A 13,905-nucleotide genomic window follows, 5' to 3' on the forward strand; every position below is an offset into this window, starting at 1 on the left:
GGGGGGACACCCCAGGCTGCACCCTGCTGACTGCTCAACAACACAGGCACGGCAACAATAGGCACCAAACAGCTGTAAGACTCGCTCACTGATCTCGCACGGCCGAATCCGATTTTTCAGTCGGGGTTTCTGTCTCAACCCAAATCTGCACTCTGCGGCAACACCGACATCAACATATCATTTAGCATCCTTTGTTGGCAGCACTGTGAATCCGACGATAATGTTTTACAGATTACAGTACACAATATAAATGCCGAGATAGTACTCTGCTGAAGGTAAGTCAAAGAATGAGACACTGAATGCTTTGAAAATCCCCCAAATCCACAGATTACAGCAGCAGCAACAACAAAAAAAATCCCCACAAGCCTCAAGTGTGAAATGGATCTGTTACATCTCACACTCTCACAACCAACAGCCTTCCCACAACATAAATGCAACCGATGACATCGAGGCACAGCTTCAAGAGACCTGCGTACAGTGGCGCTGACATGCGTGACTTGATGCTCATCCATCCACCAGTTCCCATCATCCTCTGGAGCATTGCATAAGAGGACAGAGATTACCCTCTCGGACCGAAACATCAACAGTCAACTCCACCTTTCAATTGAATTGAATTACCTTCTGTAGGGAAGGTAAGAGTTGACTGATCTGTCATGTTTTCACATGCTGTGTGCACCTCTGGGTTTCAATCAAGTGTGTGAACAACTGTTTCCTGTTTTAAGTGATTGAGTGATGAATTTGTCACCCCAAACTAAGTCCTCTATTGTGGAAGAATTAACCTTTCTCATGCCAGGAATGTAACAACTAACAAATCTTTTATCATTTAAATTTAAATTAAAAAAATGTAAATGCTTTCTCCCAGACATGGCCCCCCACTTATTAAATGTTTGTCCTTCAATTAATTAGGGAATGTGTGGAAATGATTGGGGGCCACGGGGGTTCAGAAATGGGCAGGGTTAGGTATTTTTAACAAAAAACATGTAAATGTGAAAGTGATGGCTTTTGGAGCTGGAGCATTGGGTATACAGGATCAACATATCCTCATGCAACAATTCGTATGCTATCTTCTGAAAAGTTATCTTTTGTGGGTTCTCCTTTTTAATTCCAGCAACAATAGCGAAAGGTGCGCTATGAAATCAGTTGGTTAGATTTAGAAAAATATCTTGGTTTGATATGTAACAAACTTAAGTTAAAACTAAGTCAACATTGACTTTTGGTTTCACAAAGCATACACACAGCGGTCTCCTGGGTGAAAGTCCTGTGTTTGACAAACCCATCTGTACACCCCAATCCCCACACTGACCTTGTACCTCTTAACACGTCAGCTGATTTTCTTAGAGGCAGCTCTGCACGTCCTGGCTCATGATGACAGGATGCTTCATTTTGTTAAGTTTGCCCTCACTTTGACAATGCAAATTCCATGTATGTTGTGCAATCTGGTGGCTATGTAAATAAGTATTATTACACGAACAGAGTAAGGTTTAAATTGAAGTAAACATACCGTAAATTATTTATGATGATGATTCAATTTCATAGTGTTATTTCACTTTGTATCTTGTGTGGAGTGTTTTGCAGTTTTGAAGGGGGAGCGGCCATAGAAAATTTGACTTTTGCACCCCTCCCCTCCCAACTAATTTTCATACAGTCCCTAACCATTTTCACCTGACAACAGATGAATTGCTGTGTTTTCTGTATAAAGACATTTACAGTTGGCCTCTGCAAAACCTCTGATATTTCTGATTATCAAGTGAATGGTTTACACAGTATAACACCAATTTTGACCCCTATGACCCTTGGACGCCTGAGGCCTCTGGACCCCCAGCTTGGTAGACACATATGTGGGGCAATGTATGAACTCACGTGTACGAGCTGTCGCCTGTAATCTCCTGTTTGATCTGCCTGTTCACAGCATCCGCCGCCGCCCTCCCTTTGCCCTCTCCTTCCACCTTCAGGACAACTTTCTTCGGGCCCTCCTGTTTACTGGTCCTCTTTTTCCTCTCCTGCCCCTGCAGCAGGTCCTTCTCCTGGACCTTGTCGGCGATAGCACTCTTCTCCACACCGCTGTCCGCTCCCGCCGGCTGCTTTGCGTGCCTGGACCTGTCCGGAGCCCGGTCATCGGAGGCAGGCTGTCTCTGTATCCAGGGATGGTCGTACCTTTTCGGGATGGGCCAGGGTTTGAAGTCCTTCTGGTACTGAGTCTCACTGTTGAACGGTGTTTCCGGTTCGTGGTACTCGTTCTTGGGTTTACAGCTCGGCTCGGGTCGCACTTTCCAGTGCTTAAAGTCCTCGCGCATCACCGAACCGCACACGCGCTCCTCGGAGACGCACCTGCGCGGCGGCCGCGCCGAATTCGAGGCGCTAATCTCGGACGGCTGCGTTTCTATGGCGTCCCGGCCCTGGGAAGGGTGGAGCGCTGGCTGCAGCTGGATGTGCTGCATCTCGGAGACGTCCGTGTACTTGGTGAAGACCAAAGGCACCGCAATGTCAGCCTTGTCCAGCTGGTTCCAGAAGCGGGCCATGCAACACGCCCTGCTGATACAGGGCCACGCCATGGTGGGCCGTAGAGAGCTCCACTACAATACAATCAGCACCGGGTCCAAAATAAAGTCAAAATGTGTCTCTACACTCCGGTATCCTGGTATGACAGAAACAAGATGTCCGTGTGTCAGGTAGCGCGGAAAGGCTCCAATACCGTTGACGTTAGATGGAATTCAGTAAATCCATTTTGCTTCCCAAAATAGACAGATTTGAAGGATTTTTATTTCAAAGACAACCTTGCTAACGTTTGCTCTGCTTCCCTCCGTGCCCGCTGTGTCCCGTAAGTCTTGCTACATCACTCCACGGCATGGCACTGCACCGAAAAACAGCCCCGCCCGCCTGCTCAGCATCCAGGAGAGCTGGAGCTGCCGAGGAGGGGGGGAGGGCGGGGGGAGTCAAGTCAGAGAGAATATGGAAAACATTCCGGCTTAGCCTGCGGTCTAAAGACCTTAATTGTGCTCTTTTTAATTAGTGTAGTTAAAAATAAGTATATAAAAGAATACCACATGAGATGTAGCACATAGGCTAATATATCCTAGACAAAGTCTCTTCGCGTGGCATGTCTGTAGCCATATACACTGAGGGCTGCCGCTTTTATTTTGAAATGAGAACACACATTTCCGATATAAAGCCGATAAACACGGTGAGCTTGATGCAGGTTTTTTTTGTTTACGCACACTAGTACAGGATGAGATACGTTTTGGTCCAGCCATCACTTTGCTTCGGTTTCTGTGTCGACGTTTGAGAATGAGAAAATGAATAATCAGCAATGAGAAGCGTTCTTGCCTGAAGTAACCTAAATACAAATCAAAGATATGTATTTTAGGAAGAAATATAAAAAGCTTAAGAATACATTAATATTATGATACCACATTTAATTATGAACTACAATAATCTTATTTGATTCATGTAAATTTAGCTTTCAAAGCTATAAAAACGGTCCACAATGTTAAATGTAAGCCACTGATTCATGTAAAATTGCCTTTGTGACAAAGACACTGCTGGCAGACTGTGCCAGCAAATAGTAGAACACATGAATAATGCCAACTCATTACAAACACTGGGGGCCTGTTTCACATTGGACTACAATTTCTAAGACATCTGACAGACAAGCACATGATCTAAACCGAGGATTTTTTTAATGACGGCTGACAGCTCATTTTCAGAAGCAATGGGATGTTTCTTTTGTTTAAAGGACTGGTGTCTAGGATTTAGCGGCATCTAGCGGTGGGGTTGCAGCAGAAACCCTCCCTTTCCAAGCATGTAGGAGAACCTATGGTGGCCTTCAGGCACATTTGCACTGCATTCACACCACCAAATACAAGCTGCCACTATTATTATTTAACCAGATAATATCCATTGAGATTAAATATTTTTTTGCGATGGCGATCTGGCCAAGCAGTCAGCAAAGTTAAACGTTGAGTGCAACATCAATTTCATACATACAATAAAAAAACATACATTACACAGTGACAACTAAAGTCCATTCATCAACAGAGGAGGTAAATAAACAGAGAAACCAAACGAAACAGACAACCATTCAAAGTTCCAGGTGATTTTACACTGAAGAAAACATAGTTATGAACATTTTATTCCATTTCTGCCGATAGCTCTCCCGAAATGCCACACGCTGGTCCTTTAAGTGCATTTACTTTTTTTTTGCATGGGTACAGGTCAAATATTAACTGACTGGCTGACTGTGTATTAAGGGTTACAAGGCTCGTCCATTGACATTCTGCAACACAGGGTTGCGCAACAAAATGTGAGTTGTAATCCCTTTTGGGCCCCACAAGGAAAGAAAAAAACACTTCTTTTTTTTTACAAATTAAGATCAGTGATGAGTTGAGGAGTCTCACTGAGGAAAGAAGCTGCTCTCTAGTCCTTCTGTATCGCTTGCAAGACGGCAGCAGGGGGTGAAGAGGCTTTTACTGGAGTGGGTTTTGTATTTCTAATATATCCTTCGGGGCTCTACGCAGGCACCTGCACCTGTTCATGTTTGAATGCCGTCCTGTGTTTTAGCATTCTCCTTCCCTGCGCGGTCAAAAGTCAGCTGTAGATAGGGATTGACTTTTTAAGATAAGGCTGTCAATAGGAGGTTGTGGTGGAGAGGCGAAAAGGGCAGACTTTCGACTCTTCACTCTCTCTTCTTCTTTGCCACCAGCTGCAGCGCCTCGGTTTGTCGCTCCTCTTCCCGTGGAAGACATGAAGATTGATTTTGCCCCCTTGGAAGTGCCCGTGCACCGGAGACTGCAGACGGTGGCGGTGCTGCAATGGGTCTACTCCTTCCTCGGCCTGGGTGAGTGTGCATGTTTGTATGGGCGTCCTGCTGGAAACATCTGGAAGCTGACAGGATGGTACTGTTCATGAAGTACACATCTGTACAGCTAGTCTTTGTGTTGCTGTTCGAACATGTTGGCCCAGCTGCTCTTGGGTAAAATGTAAATGAATATGTGCGGTAGAGGACTGTTGTCTCGAGTGACATGAACTGCTGGATAGCCGGAAGAGGGAGCTAAGCAGGACATGACCCGAGCAGAGTGCAGTCCATGCCTGCACACACAAGATTACCCTCTCAACTGAACTCAGGTCACATTGTGTGTTATTCAGAACACTTACAATTTCACATGTCGGCATCCAAGTTAATGTGTACACCTAGTGTATATGTTTAGCTCTGAAAGACCAGGTGTTGTATATCTACACTGTTTGCCTGACATACCCCCCCACAGTCCTGTCACATTCCAAAATGGATGTTATTTGACATTATTAGCCATATAAAAGTGGATACTATTTCTTCTCATACAAGACAAAGTGATCCAGCACGAGGTGTTCAGGTGACTCCAGGTGTGTCCTGTGTAGTCGACTTGTCATATAGCTTATTGATTAATGTGACAATAAATACACTTAAGATTAATCTCACACCAACTTTCTTCATATTTGTTAAAACATTATTTAACCGGAATCCTCATCCTCATCATCATCATCATCATCCTCATCATCATCATCATCATCATCATCATCATCATCGCCTTTTCGAGAGGCAAGTTAGGCAGCAATGAGTTACAAACATCATAAAACAGATAACAAACGATGCCACACAAGATGAAAAACGACAAAACAGGATAACATTTTTAATACAGTCATGTAAAAAATGCCATCTCAAAAACAACTCCTCAAGAGCTGTGTACAGCCATAGAAACAACAAAACCTGTAATTAACCATTCAAGTTTTTCGATCTAATTGCATGTAGGCAAAGGGATGGGAATTCATCTTTTAACACACATACTTGCAGATAATCTCATCACTGGCATCCAGACCATCACCTGATGCGAGTGATCAGGTATGGACGTGGTGTTGTTGGATGTCTGCGTGCCCCCAGAGAAACCAGAGCTAACGACACGGTTAACATATAAAATTGTACTGACATCCCACCATCAGCACGGTTCTGCTATCAGAAACCACCGAACCACTCGTGACGTCATCTCCCAACAGCCCTGAATGCTATTGATCCAGAGCAGACGTCAGCCATTCATAAAATGGCTAATCCCTGCTAAACACATGATCTAGGAACACTTCGTACAGTGTGTTTTCCATTTGTCATGCACTTGTTAACCATGTGTTCAGAGCTGCTGCTCATGACGCTGCTTTCCTCTCTCCTCAGCACCCACCTGCATCATCCTGTTCTTTTACCTGCTGTTCACCCGCTTCTGGCTGATCAGTGTGCTGTACGCCGTCTGGTGGTTCTACGACTATGACACCCCTGCACGGGGAGGCCGCAGGGTGCCCTGGATGTGTGGCTTCAAAGTTTGGAAACACATGCGGGATTACTTCCCCATCAAGGTTAGAGACAGACGATGCACGAGGTGAATGCATCAATACTGTATATGCACAGCTTTGTTCTCTGACCTGCAGAGGCTTTACCTCTGCAGGTCGGAGAACAGGACATCAGGACTTCTTGCTGTGCCATTTTCATTTATCTTATCTTTGATCGCATGTGAGCAGCAGCCCTTATCTCTGTCTTTGGAAGCAAATCAAACCGAAGCCTGAGACCACTGTGTTCCCTACAGTCATACTGTCACGTACTGTGTACACATACCCTCCCTAAATCCTAAAGAGTAGACCTTTATTATTGTCTTTATGTGTTTGACTTATGTTTACATAAGTCCTAAAATACTTTAATGAAGGACAAAGATTAGGGTGCATGCAAGGTGCACAGGTGACATCCAATCTGATGATTTTCATTTAAAAAAACAAACACAAACATCGCTGCTCACTTGATAGAATAGTTTCAATGCTTTCAGTTTTCTTGGCAACAGTTAGAAGAGTAGATTAATATCCATCTGTTTGTCAAATGTGGTGCTGGAGCCAATGGACACAGTTAGCTTAGCATTAAGACTGGAAGCAGGTGTAAACAGCTAACCCGGCCCTGTTACACTTGTTACAGGTTCAATGAGGGTCAAGGTTAGGGTTACAGCACGTAGCTGGACTGTTTTGGCTGTGCGGTAACTTCCTAGAGTTGCCCCGCAAAGTTACGTTCCCGCACAACTAAACTGTCCAGTGTGTAAACTGGGAACAGGCCTCCACACTGAAAAACAGCCACGCCAGCCTCAAAAATGAAGAGACATCATGTAAATCGCATGAAACATGAAATGTCGGATTACTGGTTCAACATTACCCAGGGATCCAGGGTAGATGCACACAACGGATTGTCAAAGCTGTAGGTGCCTTCCAAACATTATTACTTAGGGCTGTAGGGTCGGTCTTGCAGCCTGTTTTGTCCCTCTTGTGGTCAAACACCTGGAGTGCATACATGTGATTTAAAGTACATTTCATTACCTGCTTTTGCTCTTAATTGATGTTAGGTTTTTCAATTAAAAAAAGAATAGAAAAATAACTGCAGAGCAAGTCATCTTCACAGAGAACCGAACACCCGTTGACAACATCCACTTTGTTACATCGGTTTACATCCTGCCCCGAGGTTAATACTTTGAACTGTGCTGATGAGACAGAAAGCAACAACAACAACAACACAACTTCAGCAGCAACAAAGTGAGTCTATGATTTGCTTGTAAAAAGAAAACGAGATCATAATGTTGAAAACTACCTGCCTCGTGAGATATTCACACTTATCTGTGTCTCTGAGCATTAAGTGGGTCGTGTCTCTGTTTGCACAATTTACCCTTTGCAGCCATAAAAGATTACAGAGTAATCTGTACCGGCCTGTTTAGCTGAACTATCTGAACAGCAGAGAGTACAACTCAGTATAAGACTCTGAGATTAGACACCATTTTAACATATGGATGATAAAGAGACAGAATTGATTTTAAATATAGAAATATCAATGCCACTACTGCTCCTATCATCGCTGTAGTACTTTATTCATATACGTTTAAAAAATAGCTTTATAGCCATACATCTTTATTGGGAAAAACAAGGACAAGAGCAGTAAAACCTAAAAACTAATAATAATAACAGAGGCTCGCCAAGGTAGGCAGTTACAGCAGTGAGCACCATAAACACAGCATCATATAATAATAAAAGCCAGGAGAAGACCGGAGCGACGGGTGTTCATGATATTCTGTCCACCCCTGAACACCTGCATGTCAGAGTCAAACAGGTCGACAGAATTCATTTTGAGCAGAGATAGTGATGACATGCAAATGTCATAGTCCCTGCTTACATGCTTTATAAACACTGTAAATAAAAACACTAATCAGGTTCTGCACTGTTTGGCAACCAAGGTGAGTTATTGGAGTTGGTTATTGTGTTGGTAACACAATGGTTATTGTTACTGTTTGTATTCTCTCCCTGTAAAGAGAAATACAAGTGAAGTCATTTCCAACATCGAGAACTCATGAAACTCTCCGGTTTGGCCCAATCTCACGTATCCAGTTCAAAGCGAATCATCGGCATCATCTGACTGTATGCCTCATTATGTCTGAAACAAGGAGTCAATATGCGGGTGAAGAGCAGCAGTGTCCTTCAGAGGGTCTAATTAGTTTCATTGGTGCGTCTCTGCCCACCGTCTCTAATGACACCATCACCAGCTCAGACTGAAAGCTCACCAGCTGATATGTGCTTCAACAGAATGACGCAACACACATTTAGACAAGACGCACTCCAAATTCATAACTAACAGAGCACACAAGTGAGAGGGCTTTCAATTCTCCCATCTATCTCTCTGCAAGAAAGCGCCTTTCCCAAAATGTCACACACTTTTTTTTCCATTTTTTTGTCTAGATCCAAATCGACACCATAAATAAATGGCTGATTCTTTACTCTAAAACTCAAAGTTCTTGGGAGGGATGGCAGCCACACAGGGGACTGTCGTGGTGACGACCTCATGGGAGAGCTCTGTGTTCTTTTGTTTTGTAAACAGCCGCGGCCCTCCTCATTAGCGGCTAATGATTGACTCTGATCAGCGGCAGCAGGTACCCACAGTACAAACAGAGTGGACACACAACGGCCCTGTGAGGGTTCAAAGCTCTACAGTACAAATCCTTTTACTCTGATCGGCTACGTTCGACCCTCTAGGAATTGAGAGAAAGAAAAGGGAAAGAAAAAAAATGTAATAGAGTCAAAATGTATGAACACTTTCTATGACACCCACGTCTATGATGCATTCTAAATATACTTATAACACATTATAATCTGTTTATAACTCATTTAGATATAAGCAGTAGTAACTATTCATAATGTCTTATAACAATATAACAATATAAACATGTTATATTGACCTATAGGTATCAAGTATCACAATACTTCATAATGACTGAATGATATTTCATTTGCAAGGATCAAAGTGTTTTATAATTCCCATAATAAATAATCCTTTGATGATGCATTATAATGGGATTATAAGGTGTTCATTGTTTACTTTTTGTATGATGTTTTTGAAGGAAATAATGAGTGACTTGTAATTACATCACGATGCATTATAAACAGATTATAATCTATCTAGCTACGGGAATTATAATACACTATGATACTTGCAAAAGAAAGTGTCTGCCAGCAATTATGAAGTATTGTGATACTTGACCTTATAAGATGAAGTATGAAATGCTTTATAATGTGTTATGATCATTGTTGTAAAGCATTATGTATACTTATGTGTGCTTATGACTATGTTCTCTCTATGAGTATGTTCTCAATACATTATAGACACGGGTGTCATAGAAGGCGTTCCCTTCTTTGAAGCTACCTCTTTGACCCTGAGGAGAGAGCATGGCTCCCTGATAATGGCTGTGCATGTTGCCATAAGAACAGCAGGGCCTTGATATACTAATCTCACACGCAGACACAAATAGTGAGGGGAGCAGATTTGTTTTTCATAGAAGTGAGCACAACACCCGCTGCAGAAAAACAAACGGCAGCACACGACGAGTGACTTTTGTGACCTTTAGTGCCTCTTACTATCTAGGAGACCTGCACACAATACTCCGCAGGTGGCTTATCTTATCTCTAGTCCTTTACAGCTGATGATCAGGAAACTATTACTTTTGACTCTCCAGAGAAATATTAATCAATTTCCAAGGATTCATGGAAACTAGAATGGCCATACCTGACAAACATAAAAGGTTAAGTTAAGTGTAAACATTGAATCATCTCGCTGGGGTTCCTGCCAGACACAAACAAATGGTGCTTGGTACTATTCCAGGGTCAACACCTGCAGAGTTCATTTTTACTTTTCGATAAATTTGAAGAGCTGCCCCAGATTTATAGGAGGGTCTAATATAATAATATGAATAAGTATGTTCTCTTTTTGTCTGGAATCACCCAAAAATAAGAATCATTGTGTTTTCGTTACCTTAGAATGAGCTTCTTATATCTACATACTTCTTCACGGAGTGCGCCATGTTCCTACACTAGTCCAGAATGGCCAAACCACACACTGGTTCTAAATAGGACCATTTGCGTTTTTTGCGTCGACCGCCGTAGTTCTCCTACATGCTTGGCACACGGGAGAAGTTTCAATAGGTTGCAATCTGCAACCTTCACCGCTAGATCTCTGCTTGAGGCTACAAGCACGAGACTTCTAGCATCACATACCCGAAACCCCGACCAAACTGTCGGCAGCCGTGTTACATTGTGGGCGCGTGTTTTTCCACACATTCTTTTTCCTTTAAAAGATCAAAAAAGATAATATCTTTGGTTTTCCTCCGCTGTTTTTGATACTTAAAAAACAAAATGAAGTCCATTGAGAGTCCAAATAGAATCTTACAGACAGGTGAGAGGTCCACTGTATATATCACCCTTTTTGTAGCAGAGGTGCGGTACATTCATCCATTGTTTGGGAGACTCTGCTGCTAATATTTCCCTCTGAAATGTAGGGTGAAGTGTGTCTTACAATATTCTGGTTGTGAATATGTTTTTAGACAGTTTGCACACAGACATGAGGATTGTGAGTGGGTTCAGAGGGTTGACACTGGGATATGGAGGCACATGTTTGAACAGTTTTGCCAAGCTGGGCCAACACAACGCAACACTGTCTGCTCTTTTAGAATGAATCAGATGATCTCAATTTAAATATTCAACTCGGTTATGACCGATATTCAGATACAGACATTAACGCACAGCGTGCTTTTCTTTTCTTTGTCCAGTTGGTGAAGACGGCTGACCTGGATCCCAGGCACAACTACATCCTGGGCTTCCATCCCCATGGCGTGCTGGTAGCAGGAGCCTTCACCAACTTCTGCACCAATGCTACAGGCTTCAGGCAGCTGTTTCCCGGCCTCACCTGCTACCTGCTCATGTTGCCCCTTTGGTTCAGAACCCCGTTCTTCAGAGACTACATCATGTGTGCAGGTGCAAGACCTTTCAATCATACTCGATCAGATTGACCATACAACTATACCTCTTAAATTCAACTGAGTATATAGGATATAGTAAAGGTTTTTAATATATTCTATTTCGTACAAAGTATTATTTAACTTGTTTTGACTTCTTCTTATTTTCTGTTACAACACTGCAGGTCTGATTAGTTCGGAAAAAAAGAGCGCCAGATACCCGCTCAGCAAAAGAGGCGGTGGTAACGCTGTGGTGATAGCAGTCGGTGGGGCCCCAGAGTCCCTCGATGCCCACCCTGGGACCTACAATGTACTATTGGCTAAGAAGAAAGGCTTCATCAAAATGGCGATGGAGCACGGGTGAGAGCAGAGAGCCGTGGGGGGAATGAGGAAGGTCTTTTGCTAAATATAAGCTAATTCTCCAAGGTCTCATCGCTTGCGAGAGGAGGTTACTTGCAGCTCGAGCGTGGCATCTTGAAACAGAGGCTTATTCAAGCCCCTCATGTGGAATTTCCCTGAAAAGTACGCAGTCCGTTATCAGTTTATAACGAGGAACATCAGTAAAACATTTCAAACACGGGACACTGTTAGTTAATCAATAAAACAACCTTTTCATTGAAATATTTTTTTCTTTCTTTTTTTTGCAGTGCTCATCTGGTGCCAGTCTTCTCCTTTGGAGAAAACGAAGTGTTTGATCAAGTTGGAAACCAAAGAGGAACCTGGCTTCGGTGGACACAGGAGCGGCTGCAAAGATTAATGGGTATCGCCCTGCCTCTCTTCCATGCACGTGGCATTTTCCAGTACTCCTTTGGTCTCATGCCCTACAGAAAACCCATCAGTACAGTAGGTGAGTGGGCTCATCTATCCGGGTGCAACCTCACCTGCAATATTTCAAATGCATTGCATTAGACTTTGTCTGGCAAGGGAAAGCCTGAGTTATATTGATATACACTTGTATATTTTCCAAGCTGCAGTTGATTTTGGCAGAAGCATCTAATGTCACCAAGTTGGCTAATAGTTTTTTTAAGTCAGATTGAACTTTAGATAAACGGCATCCAACGTTTTGCAAACTGTGAAGTACACTGACTGTGTGTGTGTGTGCGTGTGTGTGTGTGTTGTACTTCACCTTGTCCCCTCCCTGCAGTCGGGCGTCCAATTAGGGTGGAGAGAAATCAGAAGCCAATGGCCGAGGAACTCGATGCCCTTCACCAGCTGTACATGGACGAGCTCAGCAATCTGTTTGAGGAGCACAAAGGCAACTACGGAGTGGACAAAGACGCACACCTGAGCTTTGTCTAAACGGATTGGATTCGAATGCATATTTATTTTAGCTCGGAGAATTGATTGGCTCTCCAAACTGGCCGGTTAATTAAAGAGAAATAAACTGCTGACACGATGCCGTATCGGTGGGAGCATTCAACAACCATATGAGAGAAAAGCAACCAGAATCGACACGCTTATGTATCCATAACTGAGACCTCGCTGTTCATCCAGACTGCTGTCGTTTGCCAGGGCAGTGTGGGAAACGGTTCAGAGGGACTGATGACACACGTTTCCTCACCATCTCCCAGTGGTGGCATCAGTCTGGGGTTTGAGCCTTTGTGCAAGACCTGACACTGTCTCAAACAGTCAGAGGTTGCATTTGGGTTGCAACATCATATGGAGACATTGTCACACCAATGAAAACACCAATGATTTCAGGCTTTGGTATCTGCAACAAACAGATAAAAAAAAATAAAAAATGTATACAGCACTCAACTGAATTTTCTCTTTTGTGTCAAAAATATGCCCTTGAAACATTTAAGGAATAGTTCCACATTTCAGTGTTGGAAAGTATCTAAGTACCTTCACACAAATACTGTGCTTAAGTACAATTAGACTTTCTTGTACTTAACTTGAGTATTTCCATATTCTGCTACTTTGAAGTTTCAGGTTGTGACCCCTTACATTACATAACAGTTCCTTGTCACATTTCTCATGTCTATGAGTCGTTAGTTCCATCCCCTCTGAACGTCTCTCCTGGTTTCATTTCCATAACTGTTTCAGGCCACAAGCGGTCAAATTATCCAGAATTCCATAAAACACCCCACAAAGATTAAAGAGAAGCCCAAAAATGAATAAAAATATATGTTGCAGAAGTTATTTTTTTCTTAGTTCCTCTCCCATTAATCATCTCTCGACCCCTCAGATTTATCATGTGACTCTTTGGAGGGGGCGTGACCCCTAGGTTGGGAACCACCAAACTAGTTGTTAAAACTAGTTGCTGGAGTAAAATGCTGCTTGAAAAAGTTGCCCAATCATATCTTTAGTTGACACATGAACTTAGTGGCTGTTAGCTTAGCTTAGCACTGAAATCAGCTAGCCTGGCAGAGATTCTGGAAATTCAAGTCAAGAAATAGTCTGGCACATAACCCACCGTAAAACCACATTGTATTGTTGTTTTTACACTTCAGTGTTCATACGGATTAAACAAACAATAGGTAACTTCATTTTTGACCTTTAGAGCTACTGGTAGGTAGATTTCTGTTTGGACAGAACCAGGCTATTTCCCAGTTTTTAAGGTAAGCTAAGCTAACCATCTTCTGCC

The 13,905-nt window shown here is 42.9% G+C and overlaps 2 protein-coding genes across 5 annotated transcripts in view; one reads left to right on the forward strand and one right to left on the reverse strand.

Moving 5' to 3' along the window:
* The window catches only part of map6a (microtubule-associated protein 6a), a 19,519-nt gene extending 16,639 nt beyond the window's left edge, over nt 1-2,880 (reverse strand). The window contains exon 1 of one of the 2 annotated variants that reach the window (XM_031857267.1): nt 1,861-2,880. In XM_031857267.1, coding sequence (XP_031713127.1) covers nt 1,861-2,552 — 692 coding nt within the window. In that variant the 5' untranslated portion in view covers nt 2,553-2,880. The remainder of the gene's footprint in view (nt 1-1,860) is intronic. The other variant, XM_031857268.1, reaches the window with a different exon arrangement.
* A 1,373-nt stretch (nt 2,881-4,253) lies between these two features.
* mogat2 (monoacylglycerol O-acyltransferase 2) lies at nt 4,254-13,422 on the forward strand. Of its 3 annotated transcripts, none has more exons than XM_031856857.1 (7): nt 4,254-4,300; nt 4,700-4,834; nt 6,194-6,372; nt 11,133-11,337; nt 11,504-11,678; nt 11,966-12,165; nt 12,463-13,422. In XM_031856857.1, the coding sequence occupies exons 2-7, from the start codon at nt 4,741-4,743 to the stop codon at nt 12,615-12,617; spliced, it is 1,008 nt and encodes a 335-aa protein (XP_031712717.1). In that variant the 5' UTR covers nt 4,254-4,300; nt 4,700-4,740; the 3' UTR covers nt 12,618-13,422. The 3 variants fall into 3 exon arrangements, with proteins under 3 accessions (XP_031712717.1, XP_031712718.1, XP_031712716.1); XM_031856858.1 differs by lacking the exon at nt 4,254-4,300 and adding an exon at nt 4,341-4,471; XM_031856856.1 differs by lacking the exon at nt 4,254-4,300 and having other exon boundaries at nt 4,493-4,834.
* The last annotated feature ends 483 nt before the right edge of the window (nt 13,423-13,905 follow it).

The sequence above is a fragment of the Anarrhichthys ocellatus genome, unplaced genomic scaffold (assembly GCF_004355925.1).
Source record: "Anarrhichthys ocellatus isolate YVR2014 unplaced genomic scaffold, GSC_Weel_1.0 scaffold18, whole genome shotgun sequence".
Lineage (NCBI taxonomy): Eukaryota > Metazoa > Chordata > Actinopteri > Perciformes > Anarhichadidae > Anarrhichthys > Anarrhichthys ocellatus.

Excerpts from the sequence above, each read along its gene's own strand:
- mogat2 (XM_031856857.1), top strand. The coding sequence starts at position 4,741 with ATGAAGATTGATTTTGCCCCCTTGGAAGTGCCCGTGCACCGGAGACTG. Across the intron at positions 6,373-11,132 it reads GGGATTACTTCCCCATCAAG|TTGGTGAAGACGGCTGACCT; the intron begins GTTAGAGACAGA and ends TTCTTTGTCCAG. Across the intron at positions 11,679-11,965 it reads AAAATGGCGATGGAGCACGG|TGCTCATCTGGTGCCAGTCT; the intron begins GTGAGAGCAGAG and ends TTTTTTTTGCAG.